Below are 16,812 nucleotides of genomic sequence, written 5' to 3'. Positions count from 1 at the left end.
TTCAACATATCACACAATATCATATTGAGTAGCCTATTTGTGTTAATAACTGTCACTAAGAACACATGTCATCCAGTGTGTTCATGTCTTTTTTGATTTCAAATAGGCTATCTTTATTTCGGACTCAGGGTCCATAGTAAGACATAACACAACAACAGACACACAACACAGACAATAAAAGAGAATAGAGCTAAAACATAGAGATAGGGATATGATACTTGATTTACATTTTTGGTAATGTTTTTACATCCTGGTCAGCAAGCACAAAGGCCTACTGACAGTTTTAGCACTAAACACTATGGACTGAACACAACAACGTGTTTACCTATGATCTGCGTCATAAACTTTATCTAGGTTCAATCAGATTTAAACTTTGCGTGATTTGGATTGTAAAGTAGTCTATACAAGAGGCTTTCTGAGGGGTTTCCAAAGGATAAAGTGGAGGTTATCCATTTCTAAGCTTGGCAAACATATCTGCGATAAGATCAAACATGTACTGCTCTTGTATTCCCATTTCACAAAAATAAAGTCATGTTTAATCATGCACAGAACTTGAGTGCCAGATAGTGAAAAGGTGGAAAACCCATAAAAGGTTTCATAGAGTCATACACCGTAGATGAGACACAGCCGGCACAGCTCGTGGAATTATTGGATAAATGTGTCCCTTGAATGTGGTATTTCCACCTGACATGTAACTTTATGGCGGAAACTGTCGGAATCTCTTCCATTCAAATTTCCATCTCTCCCAAATGACGTGTGTTGACTTGTACAGGTGTAAATACCTGTGCGGAAGGTTTGGAAATATTGTTGTTGTTTTGGTTGGCACTGTAGGCTATTTCATGATCATGATTTACTGATGATATTTTAAAGCATAAATGTTCCTTCTTGGCTCTTAAAACTGCAGCTCCTCATCTGTTGATGAAGTGATGAAGATGGTGAAATGTGATTGAAAGAGCCCATAAAGGAGATGAAGACCCTAAATTGGAAAGTATATTTTAAAGCTTGGATAATTGAGTAACACCATTTTTTGCTACTTACATTACTTTGCGGATTAAAATTCATTACAAAGTGCGTTAAAAGTTGATGAAATATGAAACAATTTCACACAAATTAAACTGCCATAGTATAGTGGTTAAAATGAGCTACAGTTAAATACTTCCACAATTTCCCAATAACCCCCTTATATTGGGCCATTCTGCTCCATAATGAGTAGGTCTAGCCTACTTTCAGTTCTGATTCCTTGGTACATTTTGATGACAATACATGTGTAATTCCTCCCAAGTAAGAATTTCAACAAAGGAACTTTAAATTGTGACAGAGGAAGCATTTTGAATTGTTGTTCCATCAGTATTAGCTACTTATGAATACCTACTCTCTACACTGTTCTTATATCGTTATCATTTTCATCATTGCTATTGTTGTTGTTAATGCAAGTAATACCTACCATCAAATGTAGGTCAAATGTACCGCAACAATAGGTCTCGTGAAGCGGTAAACAGTGAGTCATGAATGGCTGCGGTAAAACTTTACTCTAGCCACCTACCTGATGTCATAGTAAATATTTTGAGACAGAAACAGAGAAGGGGGGAAAACCAGCTACAGTTTCGTGGACTGAGTTATTCGACTGGATCTGACCACCATGTGCCTCCATGTCTATATGTTATAATAATAATAATAATAATAATAATATGTTCTTGAGCTGGTTGGACAGCAACAGAACAAACAAACCTATATGCCAGTAAAAGTTTTCAGGACACGGGGAATCTGGGAAAGATAAGGGATTGTAATGACTGCCCGTCCTATCAGCTTTATGACATGTTTTATGGACAGCAACCAACATTAGATATCCTCACCTTTCTTTTCCTTACAGTAAAAGGAAGTCGACTTCCTTCTCCGTGGAAACAACAAGCTATTAGTCATGACTCTGTAACTAACTGACTTGAGATCAGATCTGCTTCAGTCTTCTCCCTGTCGGGCTTTGTGCTGGGTCTGTGTCAGTGACGTAACTGTAGCTACTCAGGTTGTTCCTCAGACAAAACGCCGGTTCTCGTGATGTAAACTGTTGAATTTTATGCCCGTATGTTGACCTCGGGGTTTCGGCTGGCCGGGGCAATTCGGTGATGAGAAGTGGTGAGCGGTGGTGGGCGGGGCCTCACTGATCCGTCAGCGGAACCTCCCTTATAAAAACCTCCCCGGACTCCCCGGCGTCACTCTCAGTTGAAGGAAATACAGCAACAACACATGACAATACTAACTGCTGTTTCATAACCAGGTAAGACAGAATACAATACATGAAAATGATAAACGCAACGTTTATTATGATTATTATTATTAGCAGTAGTAGGTTATTATTAGTGTTTATTATCATCATCATTATTATAATATATTATTGTTATCATCATCATTATTATAATAATTTTTTACACCTGTATTAGTAAATCAACTATATTTCTGAGAAGACATAAATACAGTTTATCAGCTTTGCCATTTATTTATTTGTTTATTTCGGGCATGTCAATTTAAATCATCATCATCACTAATTTATCAGTAGGCTATTTGAGTCTTGCTCACTATCCTGAAGAGAAATACAGTTATCTCATTCAGCTTTGTTAACATGTTCACAACCAACTTTTTCTAACAACTTATGCACCAAATACTACTACTGTATTGTTTGTTTTTATAGTGACATTGGTCAGAGCTAAATTGTCAGTGACAGCTTGTGCAAAGGGATGAAATGTTCTGGAGAAATGTTTATATATTTCACACAGGGCCGTTGCTAGGAATTCTGGGCCCCCTGAAAGAATACTAAAGTGGGCCCCTACCCCCTGACTTTTACACTTTTTTTCTTAGACTCTGTATGTATTACCATTGTAATTTATCCTACTTTGTTTTGATGCTAATGCAACATTACTAGTTCAGGGTCTTATGCAGAATAATTCAGTCATTCAAAGATTAGACTACTGGGGTACCGGGCTCTGGGCCCCTAGAATTATCATCACCTTTCTCCCACAATGGCCCTGATTTCACAGGAAAATAGCACAGAAAATGAGTAAACATGTGATTCAGGGGTGTCAAACTGAAAGTCTGCAGGACAGGACATGGACTGGCTGTCTGCTGTTTTGTTGATGTGATGCATCCTTTAGTCTGCCTGACTAAGCTGAAGTCAGACAGACTGCTGGGGAGAAGACACTGTTACAGCTGATACAGCTGTTTGTGTGTGTGTGTGTGTGTGTGTGTGTGTGTGTGTGTGTGTGTGTGTGTGTGTGTGTGTGTGTGTGTGTGTGTGCGCGCAGTCACAAACAAACAGAGCTTGTGCTATATTTGTGGCTTTATCTAGAATCAACAGGGAAGTAACACTAATTGCAGAGTCATGCTTGATTTTAAATAACAGTGGGTAGGCTCAGCATCACATGATGTTGTGTTAACCATCACCATCACATGGTGTTGACATTTTAGTTTTTAGCAGAGTGAAGAGAAGCCACATCCAGCCTTCTGCAGTACAATGACTCATGGAATTAGTAACATATAACATGGAGTCAGACATGATGAAGAGATTTCAACATCTGTTAAACTCCCCTTTGTTTCCTCCACAGGTCTCAATGGACTGGACCATTTTTGTAATTTTGCAAGTCATATTACAGCCATCATTAGCAGGTATGTACAACATTGAGTAGAGTAGACTAGATCACAAACAGGACAACAACTGCTGTGAAACCTATTACTGTAAAGCTGCTGTGTAAAATCATCTCATGACCATAATAATATATTTGTATCATTTCCCTGCAGTCTTATTCACTGTTGAGGCTGAGCAAACCTCGTATGTATCAGACTTTGGGGGAGATGTCGTGATGGGCTGCAGTTTTCAGCCTAAACCAGCAAATCCTGCTGCTGACTTGAAGGTGACCTGGCACCGGATGACCTCTGGTGCTGCTCAGGAAGTCTACCAGATGGTTAACGGGAAAGGCCATTCGGCATCTCCAGAGTATCAAGGACGGGTGAGGCTTCTCACTGAGGAACTACAGGACGGCTGGGCCAAGTTAGAGGTTAGTACTGGCAGTGATGTGTTCAGACATTTGTTGGAAAGTGGGGGGTTATTTCTTGTAAAACAAGACGAGGTCACATCCTAGTAGCTGGACCACCTACAACGATATGTTGCTTTTATAACCTTGATGGCTGTGATGAAGCTGTGTGAAGTGAGCTATAGGGGCTATATCTTTTATTTTGTCTCACCCTCAGCTCACAGCCTTCATCTGGAATTAGTTTTTTATTCACTTGCAACTCTAGGACAGAACAGACTATAGGCTTAAAGGCAGGTCTGAAGGTTTTCAAATGTTGAGTTGGTCATAGTGGTTAGTGAGTATCCTCATAACCAACTAATTGTTGTTTCCTCCCTATCTTCTGCTGTAATGGAGATAAGCCTCAACGAATTGGAAGTAGAATCAGAAGTAATATCAGTCAGCATCTCTGGCCCCAAAAAATCCTCTATAGTGAACCCCTAGAAACATTATCTGACTCCTTGCTCATGTAAGTATCAAGTAGTCACCATTCAACATCTGCACCCCCATCATACCTTTGGAGTTTGAGATGGTGCAAAAAATAACTGCACTTCATGAGAGTTTAATTGATAAGCAAGCTACTGTATAAGATATAGCAAAGAAAGAGGGGAAAGGGAGAAGAGGAGAAAAGAGAAAAATGTTTGTTTCATTAATGAGAGCATACTGTCATTCGTCCATGCACTGAGGGACCCTTCTTCTTTTTTCACTTTTCAGGTTTCCCGCCTCAGGATCAGTGACTCCGGGACCTATCAGTGTATGGTGCAGACAATAGAAGAAGCTGATTATAAAACAATATCATTGTCTGTTGTAGGTAAGCACTGAGTCTATGAGAGTGTAACAGATTTTAGGAGAGGATCTCAGGGGCTTTGTTTAAGGAATGCTGTTGCATAATGACCACCGCTACTGGTCATTTCTGGGTAGTTAGACCAACAGTCATCGTGAAAATGAAACTAACACCAGCACTACTCATTTTGGTTAAGAATGCCATTAGTTTACTGGCAGATGAACTTCCCCTTATGGATATTGTGCAAGATGTCATGACCACAACTTAAAATTCTATCACAGTTCACGTAAAGACAGTTATATATGTATATTCTTATCTCTAGCACCTTACAAAGCAGTGACTAAGCGCATTGAGAAGGCTGCAGAGGGGGATGAAGTGTTGCTGACGTGCCAGTCGGAGGGATACCCGGAGTCGCCTGTCGTGTGGCAGGATGGACACCAACAAAAACTCACATCCAACACCACTGCTGTTTCAACACCAGACCAACTCCTCAGAATCACCAGTCAGATTCGTGTCAGCTCTTCGGGCAAAAATAACTACACATGTGACTTCACAAAACGTGGCCACTCTGCAACATTTCTTGTCCCAGGTACATAAAAAAAATCTATTTCCTCCATGGCTCTATGACCATGTAACTGCAACATCTTCAGATCAAGTCAGTCCAATGTGGAAATTTTGTTGCATGTTGTTATCAGCTGTCTCTTGCTTCCTGTCTGCTCTCTTCTGCCCAAAACTACCTACACACCCCTCTTCCTTTGTGCTGCTATGTTGATATTTCCAGTTTCCTGTAGGGAACAGACATTAAACTCCTTGCTGTTTTCTTTGAATAAAAGTAAAACTGAAACAGCATTATCCTGATGTGAACCCGTAGGCTGACACAAAAAGAGCGACTGTCAGTAAAAAGTTATGCGAAATTTTACAGGAAATAGCTCAACCTACTTATCACACCGTACCACTGTTTCCTGTTAACTCCAGATTTTCATTTGATAGATGTGTTAAGATGTAGGTGGTGTTTGAACTCTGACGGATGTAGCAACATGTAGGTGTGTTGTTATAGGATGTTTTATCATAGTTGAAAACATGTGGGCTGTTTTCGCACGTAGGTGTCTCAAAGAGGATTTGCTGATTTGGATATCTGGGTTTGACTGGTACGGTTGAAGTACTAACATTGCATTTCAGGGAATTACTGCACCTGAAAGCATAGTTTTTTATTTTGATGCTGAATGGAGGGAAATGAACTGTAAATACAACAACAAAAAGTACAAAACTAAAAGAAGACCAGTGAGTTTGCATGGCTCGTTAAAAATGCTATTACACAAGCATAAGTCACTTTAACCGCTACATTTAATAACACTTAACCAGGGAGGGGAAGTCTGGGATGGTTGTCTTTGGTATATTTGGTTATTTCCAGTGGTGGGAAGTAACAAAGTACTTTTACTTAAGTACTGTACTTAAATACAAGTCCACACATTTCATAATGTATTTTAAACTTGCACTCCTCTACATATCAGAAGGACATGGTGTACTTTCTACTTCACAACAATAATTTGACAGCTTTAGTCAAAGGTTACTTCTGCAATAACGATGGCTGATATAACAAACTTTTGAAGTACAATACATCACATCTATAAACATTAACCCAGTGGTTCCCAACCTGTCTGACACAAATCAGTGTGTTGACTGTGTTTCAGATCTGAGCTCCTCTGAATGAATCTTCAGTGCGTCATTTATGGTCATTTATCATTTAGAGAGACTAAGGCACTGCTTCTAACTTTAATATGTTAACCATATTCTGCTGCTGATACACATATTACTTGTACTTTTCGCTGAATTAGGAGGTTTCATGCTGGACTTTTACTTGTGGTGTCATATTTCTACACCGCTGTATTGGTACTTTCACTTCAGTTGAGGATCTGAGCACTTGTACCACTACTGGATATTTCCAGAATGGCCAGACTTGACAGATGATATTAAAAGCGTTAGTGTGAATTGTGACATGCTGATACTTGTCCTGGAGCTCTCATTGCACAATCACAGTATAAATGTGATACTGAAAGCTCTGAGGCACATTTTAATACTTACACATTCTTTTCACAGATGAAATACCTGTACCACCAGAAAAGAACGATGCTGTCATCAGTGTATTGTGCATAGGAGTGGTAATGGTTGTCATTACCATTGCAGTCCTCATTTTTCGTCGAAGAAAAGGTACGTGTACAGCGCAGAAACATGTGAAAATCAGATACTCTGACATCCAACAAAATTAAAAAAAGCAATCAGATAAAAAAACAAACATGATAATGCATCATAATTCCACAAACAGTTACGGTGGAACATTAAAGTGACACAGTGACTAATGGTAGCAATAAACTGTAGGTATTTCACAGCAACACATACATATGCAACAAATTATCAAAATTATATGACAATCATTTTGGCCACTGGGACATTTGAATGCAGGATCTGATAGGAGCTGAAGGCAGATTGTGGTTTGGGATCTCACGGAGCTGGAATTCCCTCAAGTGTTTAGCCTACAGTGAGAGAATATTTGGAGGAAATAAGAGTCAAGTCAGTTGTTTGGTGGCAGGCCAAGTGCAAAGGTTTTAAGCGTGTTATTTCCTCATTGTAAGTATTCACACTCTGTTCACTGTCAAACACACAAACCATTAAAAAAAAGACATACAAGATACTGCAGTGAGTTAGGAGAGAGTAGAGCTCTGAATAAAATAAAACCACAACCAAAACTGAAAAGTTGTCTCAAGTTTCACCCTCAAACAACTTATTGTAGGGCTGAATTCATTAGTCAGCATTGAAACTGCATCTTTCATATCAAAACGGTGGCGGTCATGAACTTTTTTTTAAATATTTGGCAAGTGTGCTGAGAAATTTTGTATCCTCTCAGTGAACAGATATGAGTCACTTTAACAGGAAAGACAACGCCAGCTCCCGAATAGTCTTAATACATGTTGACTAAAGTCATTTCATTTGCCAATGAAAAGAGGAAGTATCACTGAAACGGTATGATATTTTTATTTCCCAATTTGGCACCGTTAGATTTGTTTGTCATTTGGCTTTTGAGGGAATTTTATCAGCATGTGACTCCCTGTCTGTTTTCATGAGAGCATGACATAGCTCCCCTGGAACTTACATGTACTAACAACGACATAACCACAACAACTGGAAACACCCAGTCAATCTTGGTTTGTGTGACAGGGGAATTTGATGCTATTTGTGAATGCATGGGTGGTTTTTCAGTATAGCACATGTTTAATCCCCGGACACCTACATCATTTCAATAGAAGGTTTATCGCACGTTTCTCTACAAATGAATGTATCAACATTATAAGAAGTCTGACCTCACAGCCTTAGTCACAAAATCTGTGGGTGCCCTCAGGAAAGAATGAATAGGGGAAAGTTGCTTGGAAAAGTGAGCAAAACAGTAACCTTTTCGATAAAGAAAACGATAAAACAACCATTGTACTAAACCGAGCATATCATGTTAAATATAAGATTGAAAGAGAAAGCATTATAACAAGCAAAACTGAATAAACAAAAACGTGAATAATAATCAGAAGCAGAAGTAATAATCTAATATCAAAAATAGAGAAGAAAAAAGATAAATTAATGTAAAACTCTTGTAAAATAGATTTTTAATTTCAAAATTAGGATCTGTACACTGTGTAGTGTCAAACACACACAAACACAGCAAGACTTTCACTTTTGCATTACCCTTGCTTACAGACAGACAGACAGACAGACAGACAGACAGACAGACAGACAGACAGACAGACAGACAGACAGACAGACAGACAGACAGACAGACACACACACACACACACACACACACACACACACACACACACACGCGCACACACGCACACACACACACACACACACACTTGATTAATGGCATTGTTTCTCTTGATAGGATTCAACACTCTGGTCGATAGCCGGGATAAACCTGTTCTCATTACTATCCGTGAGTCTAAACAGAGCTTTTCCTTGTACTTTTTTTTTTACTCATAAGTGTCAGTCTTGTGAGTCTTTCAAGGCCCTTGAAATGTCACTATTACCATAACAATTTTGTGGTACTTAACTCACAATAATTCTTGCATAACCTCAAATTATGATACTTTCTCGCATTCCTCATTTGTATGTTAGGTATCCCTCAGTCTTTGATAGAAAGAAAGGAGCGACGATGTATTAGGGGATTGTGAATTCACTGTTCAATGCTCTTTTCTAAAGGATGAGATGCAAATGACTTTATCAACTAAAAATTTGCTATTCAATACAATGAATCTGCTGTATCATGTCTGTTCTTTACGGCAAATGAACATATGTAGCGACAACACCGTTACATAAGACACTCAGGGTTTGAACGTGGTGCTGCTGATGATACATGCGTTAACAACACACCCCAACAGATCAAGAATAGCTCTGCTTTCACACTCAGCCTACAAACATTTTTTTTCTGCACATACACAACCTTTTTATATACTTAATGTTACCGCTATTAAAAACAACATTTTCACAGTTTACTACAGCCGCGATGATGGCAACAGAACAACCAAAGCTACACCTCATGAAAGACTTTAAAAGGTTGCGTTCATACACTTAGGGGCATCTCGGGACACAATTTTCTCTTCCATGATGATCATCCATTTCACTATTTCACGTATCTCATATATTCCTCGGTGGCCTGGCTGTGTGCGATTCTCTTTAGCAAAATTGACTCATCATGTTGTGGATATCATTCCCATCCTCAGCATTTTCATGTGATCAGTTATTCAATGTACAGCAAATTACAACAGCAATGGTGACTGATTAGTGTTTGTATAAACATCCACTGTGTTTTATAATGTTGCTTTCTTTTCTTTTAAGGCCCAGATGAAGCAAATGAGGAAGAGAGATCTGGTTTTAATGATGGTAAGGGACTATTGTTTACATGATTTCTGTTTTTCAGTTACTTCTTCCAGAAATCTGTGGGTTTTTTTCAAGAGCAATAAACTGCAGAGTTGCACTCATTTATGATCATGATTTTTTTTTCACGCTTTTTGTTGTTTTCAGCTTGCACGGAGGAAAATCTGGGGGCGGTTCTGAAAACCTACTATTCTGACGTCAACTTCAGCACAGAGGTGAGACGCGTCCTGGAAGCTTGCAATGTGGACGAGCTGCCTCATAGGCTCCAAAACAAGTGAGTCGTAGATAGCAATTTTTTCCAAAACTGATTGTAAGCATGCCAGACTTGCCTGTTTCTTTCATCTAATTTAAAGAAAAATCTTTACTTTTTAATTTAAAACGTTTGAGAACATTAGACATCCCCACTTCACTTTGGATGCCAGACTCCTTTTTGTTAAATTCCTGTTCATCTTGATCCATTTTGAACTTATCGCTTAGCCTATGTCTCTTGCTAAATCTGTCACAGTGAAATTCCAGTATAAACAGCAGGCACAACGATTGTAGGAGTGATAGATAAAAGTTATGATGGGGTTCAAAATAAAAGAATTCAAAGAAGAAAGATACATGTTTGCTCTTGTCTAATTCTGTGGAGGGTGACTCAGGGATCAATACTTAGCCCTGTCTTTTTAGGGTTTTTTTTTTAATCTACAGTTGCCTACAACTCCTTAATGGCATTAAATACTGATGTATTCCATTTGTATACAGAAGATACCTTTCTGTGACTGTACTGCTGTACTGTGGTGCACATATTGTGAGCTGGTTGACAGAAACACCCACAATACGCTACTTACACTCACTCATTATTCAGCTCACTAAAAGTGAACTGCACTAAAAGTGAGCTGAATAATTGTTGCGTTGGAGTTTTATTGAAAAGCTGTAGTAAAACAGTGTTCACAGAAACTACATCTATCACAGAGGCATGTGTAATGACTTAGTCACCCCAGACATTTGCATAGCGAGCAAAATGCATCTGTGCAAAATAAGTGGTGTTACATGAGCTAGTTTGTGAGGGACTGCAAGGTGACGACTGGCATGCTCAACCACAATGGTTGTTCTCTGCACTGTGCTGATTCAACTCAGTTAGCAAGCTTGTTCACTGTGTTGTAAACATCACAGCTGTGTACAAAGCATTGCTTTTTCATGGATTATCTTGTACCTGTATGTCAAACGGTGGACGGTGCAGCACAGCTAATGGACTGTAACTTCCTCTAATTTGGAATTAAAAAGTCAGCGTTTTCCTCATATCGGTCAGTTTTTACAGTTAGGTGATTTCTTTAGATTTACCATTGAATACAGGATTAAAGGAACTGAAACTTTGTATGTGGACAGCTGACATCTACATTTTCTTTTGTATTTTGCATGGGCCTGTAAAGATTACAATCTCTGCTTATTTCTTTTTCAGTGAGGGCCAGGCCATGAACCTTCAAGCTTTACTCCCAGAGGCTGGAGATACAGTTCTTCTTGAGGGACTCCCAGGAAGCGGGAAGACAACTGCAGCCTACGTCCTGGTCTCCTCTTGGGCTGAAGGGTCCTCACACGCCCTCACCAACCTCGTTGATCTCGGCAACCTTCGACTTCTGTTCTATGTTGACTGCAGCGAAGTCAAGGGTGACTTGTTTCAGGAAATAGTGACTCAACTCTCTCTTACGGAAAATATATCAACACAGCAGTTGAGGACTTTCTTAACTGGGTCTAGAGAGGCTCTGCTGGTGTTGGACGGGTACAGAGAAGGGAACCAATATTTGGATGAATCCCTAAAGAGCTTCGTCAATGAACGAAGGGGATGCAGGGTGCTGGTCACGGCCTGCCCAGGACACTGCCCCATGCTTCAGGAGACAGTTGGGAGACGAGGGGTGATGAAGCTCCAAACACAAACTGCAAAGTGTTAGAGGTGCAAATGTTTGTGATCAATGAATACATTAAGCACTTGCATATTTCACAGCTACTTATATTGCACAGACTTTTTTTTAAATGTTTTGTAGGACTGATTGTCAACTTTTTATCTGCCCAAATATGCTGCAAAATGTGATGAATCCAAAGTAATGTACAGTTTGCATATGTGATAAAATAAATTTGAATATTTTCTTTAATTGAACAGTTATGTCCTTACACGCGTCTTAAAAAAAGGAACGTCCATCATTTGGCCTGTTCCTTTTTGATGTACCCTCACTGTGAACCTCTGCAGTCAGATCAGTAATCTGCATTAACTCTTTTTGCACGCTTCACTAAACCCCCGATTTCAGCTGCACCACAAACTCTGTTTTCATTAGATATGGTAGTTCAAATACTGTGGACACATTTGTTTCTGTTTCTGTTCTGAGTCAGTTCAGGAAAAAAAGAAAGCTCATTATTAGGGTTACTTGCTAGACTGCAAGCAAAGCAGAAACTACTATCTCAAAGTTCTAGTATTGCTATTAGTTGAAAACGGAACTAACTATCAGTATTCCTGGCAAGAGACCTCGCTGATTCCAGTAATATTTAGTTTTAAAAAAAAACTTCTTGTTTTTTTACAATATAGTTTTTATTCCCTGGTAACTACATCTTATATCTTACTGGATTTGTGAGTAATTCAGCTTTTTGTTCCGTCAGCATCCTTACTCACTGAGCATATTTTTGTCTATTCTGCAGAATTCCAACAACTGCAACGTGAACCTTCAGATAGGTCAGAAGGGAACTGTAACTAAATGCCTGACTGTTTGCTTGTGCACTGCAGCTGCTGACGGTGTGTGAGCTCAAATACACTGCAGTCTGTTTATGGTCAGCATGTTGTTAAGTCCATTTTCTTTCTCTTCAAAATCTCTCATAAAGGAATTGAACTGACCATCTAAATTGAAAAGGTGAATACTAAATGAGGAGAGACTGGCATGCAGATCTGTACTGTGGTTGATGCACAGTGGGTTCAGAAAGTAGTTTAGATCCCTAAACTCTTTGCATGCTCCATTGTGTTATTAAATTGTAAATGGGTAACCCATAGATATGGTGACAAAGTTGAAATACATTTTCAGAAAGTTTTGCAAGTTTATCAAAAATCAATTAAGTATTCAGACGCATAAATGAGAATGTCTACAAACTTTGCATAGTTTAGTCCATTCCTCCTGACAGATCCTCCATTCATATTGCATTAAGATCTCTCCACAGATATTGTTTAAAACAGGGCTTTTGACAGTCAGAGACTTCTGCCAAAACCACTCCATTGTTGTCTTGCCTGTATACTTGAAGTCATTGTATTGCCAAAAAGGGAAGCATCACCCCAGTCTCAGGCTGCATGCTCTCTGGAGCAGGTTTACTTCAAGGACCTCCAACTGAAAAGTTGGATTTAGATTTCCTGGGTTCTTGCCTGGACCTCGGTTTTGTCATGTAAAATATGACATGTAAATAAGATATATTTCATTTATTGTTTTTTAATAAATCTACAAAAAAGTTTTCACTTTTTCCTTATGGATTATTGAGTATAGACCAGTTGGTAAAATGTCTGCTGAAAAAGTCATGGGGTCTGGGTGCAGCATTGAAACATGTGATTTTCATGTTGTTACATTAACAGTTCCGGGCTACAGGAACTTCTGTTGCTACGCTTTAACAAGAATGTGTTTAAAAATAATCTTATTGACTTCTCAGAAGGTTAACTGTGCACTGAGTGGTGACAAAGTACCACATTAGACCTTTAGGTGCGAGAGCAGCTGCCAGTAACTGAGTGTGGGCATACCAGTTAAGAAATTAACTTAACCATACAGTAGCTGCTGCACAGCAATGGTCGGGCCGGGCAATTTTAGGCAAAATTTGGCAATTTGAACGTGGTTGATTTGTTATGAATTTTCAAAGTTTTGAAATTTAGAGGCTTGCTGTAGTGCCACCATCAGGACGACTGTCTTGTGTTTCCAGTTGACATGTTGACATGTCCTTGGAGTTGAGTAAATCTGGCATAGGACTGGACCTTGCAAAGTTTGGTGATTTTTTGCGCATGGGAAGTAGAATTTCCTCGGAAGAAGAAAGAAGAAGATGATGATGATGCAGGATAACAAGAGGCACAATAACAACAATAAGCACAATACCAACTTTAACTGGATAATTAAAAGCTGCACTAATAAACTTTTTGATGGAGCTGCATAAAAGTATTATGTGTATTGTTAAAGTTTGTTTTGCAGTGATGAATCCACAGAGAATAGTCATCTATCACTTCCTCTTGGTCCTGAGCATTTTAGCGTCCTTCACCTCACTTAACCATTAGCTGCTGAGCATTGTTGCTCCGTTCCGTGAGATGCTCAAATAGGCACATGCTTGCTAGTGGCAAGGCAAGGCAAGGCAATTTTATTTGTATAGCCCGTTTTTACAAACAGTTTGTCTCAAAGGGCTTTACATGGCATCGTAGCAACATCCTCTGTCCTATTCCTAGTGAATGCATGTTCACCATAACACCTTTATATCGAGCTATGTTCTGCCCCCTGGTCAGTTATTTTACCCCATTATCATAGTGCAGCTTAACTTTACTGTAGTTAAACCATGTGCTATTAGAAGGTGACAGCCTTAGCTGCTAATATACTCCAGTTTCTTTTAAAATATTTGTCTGTTTCATATAAGAGTATTATGTGGTATTTAATAACATTTTAGTATTCTAGTATTCCAATAACGTCCCTGATAAGAGTTAAGAGACCAAGTGACAGGCCTGGATTATACACGATCATCATTATAAGAATAAATATTATTCATTTATACAGGCATATTGTTCAGATAGTAAATGAAAGACTACATATTCAAGAAGGATTGTGCAGAGCTCCTGTGCTGTTACTGTTTAAGGACAATGATCAAAACCACCCACTGATATCATATCGCAGTCATAGATGAACATGTTTTATTGCTTTGCTCAATCATCCACTGTTTCTTGGAAATAAATATTGAATGACTTCCTCCTCCTTATACCTGATCTCTAATACTCTCTCACCTCCATCACTGGGATTTTCTGCTTTGCTCAGCAAGATGATGAATGTGTGTTTTGGTCTGCAGTCACAGCTGTGGTGAGCAAACCATCTGTCATTCTGGTTTGGTGGTTGTGGTGGGAAGTTTTACTGTATCACTGTCTACCTTAGAAAGACTTTTATCAGTAAGCATTATATAGAGAGGAACAACAGAGTGTCTTTTGTGATTAATATTCTGGTGAACTGCAGCAGTGTTTAACGAGTCACGACTAACGCATACAATATGTTTCATCAAATTTCACCTACGTCATCTAAATGTCACCTAAAAACCCTAACTTCTCATTATTACACCAACATGTTGCACACACTACAATCATAGCAACCGTAATATTATTGTAAATCCTTGGGCTGGTTTCATTCACAGAAAATATATTGACCACAACTCTGAGAGAATTAGAAGTGAATTGAGGATTACTGTAAGAAATGAGAAACAATGGAAATACCAAATGCGTTGCGATATTTTGGAAAAGACGACATCCTGGAGAACACTGATCGACAAAGAAGAAGTGGTTTATAATGCAAGACCAGTCTGACAAGTATCCACACTTCCCCCACCATGAAACTATGTAAATCTATCAGTATTGTCCTTCATCTATCATATCACTCACAAAGGGAATGGTGTGTTTTCTCTCCCTGACTACACCACAGTTTCACTAGATGGTGCCATCCTCCTTCTCATGCAGGCTCAGTGTGAGCGCTGCACAAGGCTTCTGATAGTAGCTGGAAGACAAAATCCATGACATGATGTTTACATATAAAGGTAATCTTGGAATCAAAGGGTCATGGGTAAAATGATTTAGACGTAACAACATGCAAAAGTCATTTTTCTCGTCAGTTTCTGTTTGTTGAATGGGAAGCCTCCTATGAGGAAACTGTTCTATATATCTCCTTTTCTCCACTGTGTATGCTATGTGATCTTATTATGGTAATCTAAGATGTATATTTCATTGCTTCTTACGTCTTATCTCCAAAATTTGTCAGCTCTGTGATTTGAGCAACAGTGATTTCTTACTCCCAGTAAAGTTTGACAAGGCACATTAGAGTATGGCTTTTTCTTCTCCTTGAAGATCATTTTCTTTGAGAATGAAAAAAAAAATCAAAAAATATATTATTCCACTTATTAATGACGACTTCATCCAGCTTCCCATAAACATCCTCATCATCCATTCTATAAGAGAAAAGGCTTCCCCTGAAACCAAACTCCCTAACATAGCTAATACACACACACACACACACACAACACCCAAAATGAGAGTTAACCCCCATCAAAAAGGATGACCTCCGGCATGCGCACGGCCTCAGCCTCAACCTCAACCTCCCAGACCAAAGAGGCGGTTTCATCATTTGGTAATTAATATTCCAGGGAAGAGGGAAGCATCAGGAAACAATTATTCAATAAGGCATGAATGTAGATGCACACTAAGTCCACACACACATGCACACACACAATATTTTTCCCTACATTTCATACTATAACATGTTATGAAACTACTGAACTTAACTGTTTTTGTGTAGTATAACTTATGTTCTAATTCAGTGGTAAAGGTTAATCATGGGGCCACTTTACCACAGACTGATGCACCATGGCTGATAATAGTAGGAGATAATAGTCTGATATGTCAATGTGTTTCTGTATTAGACTTCATTAAACAAAGGGAATTAAGAAGCTGATGCTAAAACCATGTATCCAGCCAACAGAAGGGGTAACGGATATGTACACACACGCACGCACGCACGCACGCACGCACACACGCACACACGCACACACGCACACACGCACACACACACACACACACACAATCTACTGCCATGGTGGGAATGAAACACAAATGAGGATGTAAAGACCCAGTATGGTGTGATTTTGTTTCATCAACAACAAGCCACTTACACAGCTACTGAGAGCCCTCTAGAGTTTTTGGAGCGATGATCAATAAGAAAATGAAATAAAATCAAGTGATTTATACTGATTCAGTTTGAATTGCCTTGTTGTTGAAAGGTGCTTTACAAATAAACTTCCCTTAACTAGGTTGTATGTTGGCAGCGT

The 16,812-nt window shown here is 39.0% G+C and overlaps 1 protein-coding gene across 3 annotated transcripts; it reads left to right on the top strand.

The window, feature by feature from the left end:
• Positions 1 to 2,193: 2,193 nt before the first annotated feature.
• Positions 2,194 to 12,279, top strand: LOC146977456 (programmed cell death 1 ligand 1-like). 3 transcript variants are annotated; one of them, XM_085793717.1, is made up of 10 exons: positions 2,194 to 2,272; positions 3,594 to 3,654; positions 3,787 to 4,043; positions 4,770 to 4,866; positions 5,162 to 5,428; positions 6,937 to 7,047; positions 8,768 to 8,818; positions 9,721 to 9,765; positions 9,907 to 9,974; positions 11,201 to 11,332. In XM_085793717.1, the coding sequence occupies exons 2-10, from the start codon at positions 3,600 to 3,602 to the stop codon at positions 11,201 to 11,203; spliced, it is 954 nt and encodes a 317-aa protein (XP_085649843.1). In that variant the 5' UTR covers positions 2,194 to 2,272; positions 3,594 to 3,599; the 3' UTR covers positions 11,204 to 11,332. The 3 variants fall into 3 exon arrangements, with proteins under 3 accessions (XP_085649843.1, XP_085649842.1, XP_085649841.1); XM_085793716.1 differs by having other exon boundaries at positions 2,195 to 2,272; positions 9,727 to 9,765; positions 9,907 to 10,033; positions 11,201 to 12,279; XM_085793715.1 differs by having other exon boundaries at positions 2,195 to 2,272; positions 9,907 to 10,033; positions 11,201 to 11,842.
• Positions 12,280 to 16,812: the final 4,533 nt, after the last annotated feature.

Source organism: Trachurus japonicus, chromosome 12, assembly GCF_045865225.1.
Source record: "Trachurus japonicus isolate A0001 chromosome 12, Traja_1.0".
Taxonomy (NCBI): domain Eukaryota; kingdom Metazoa; phylum Chordata; class Actinopteri; order Carangiformes; family Carangidae; genus Trachurus; species Trachurus japonicus.
This window is presented reverse-complemented; position numbering and strand designations above follow the sequence as displayed.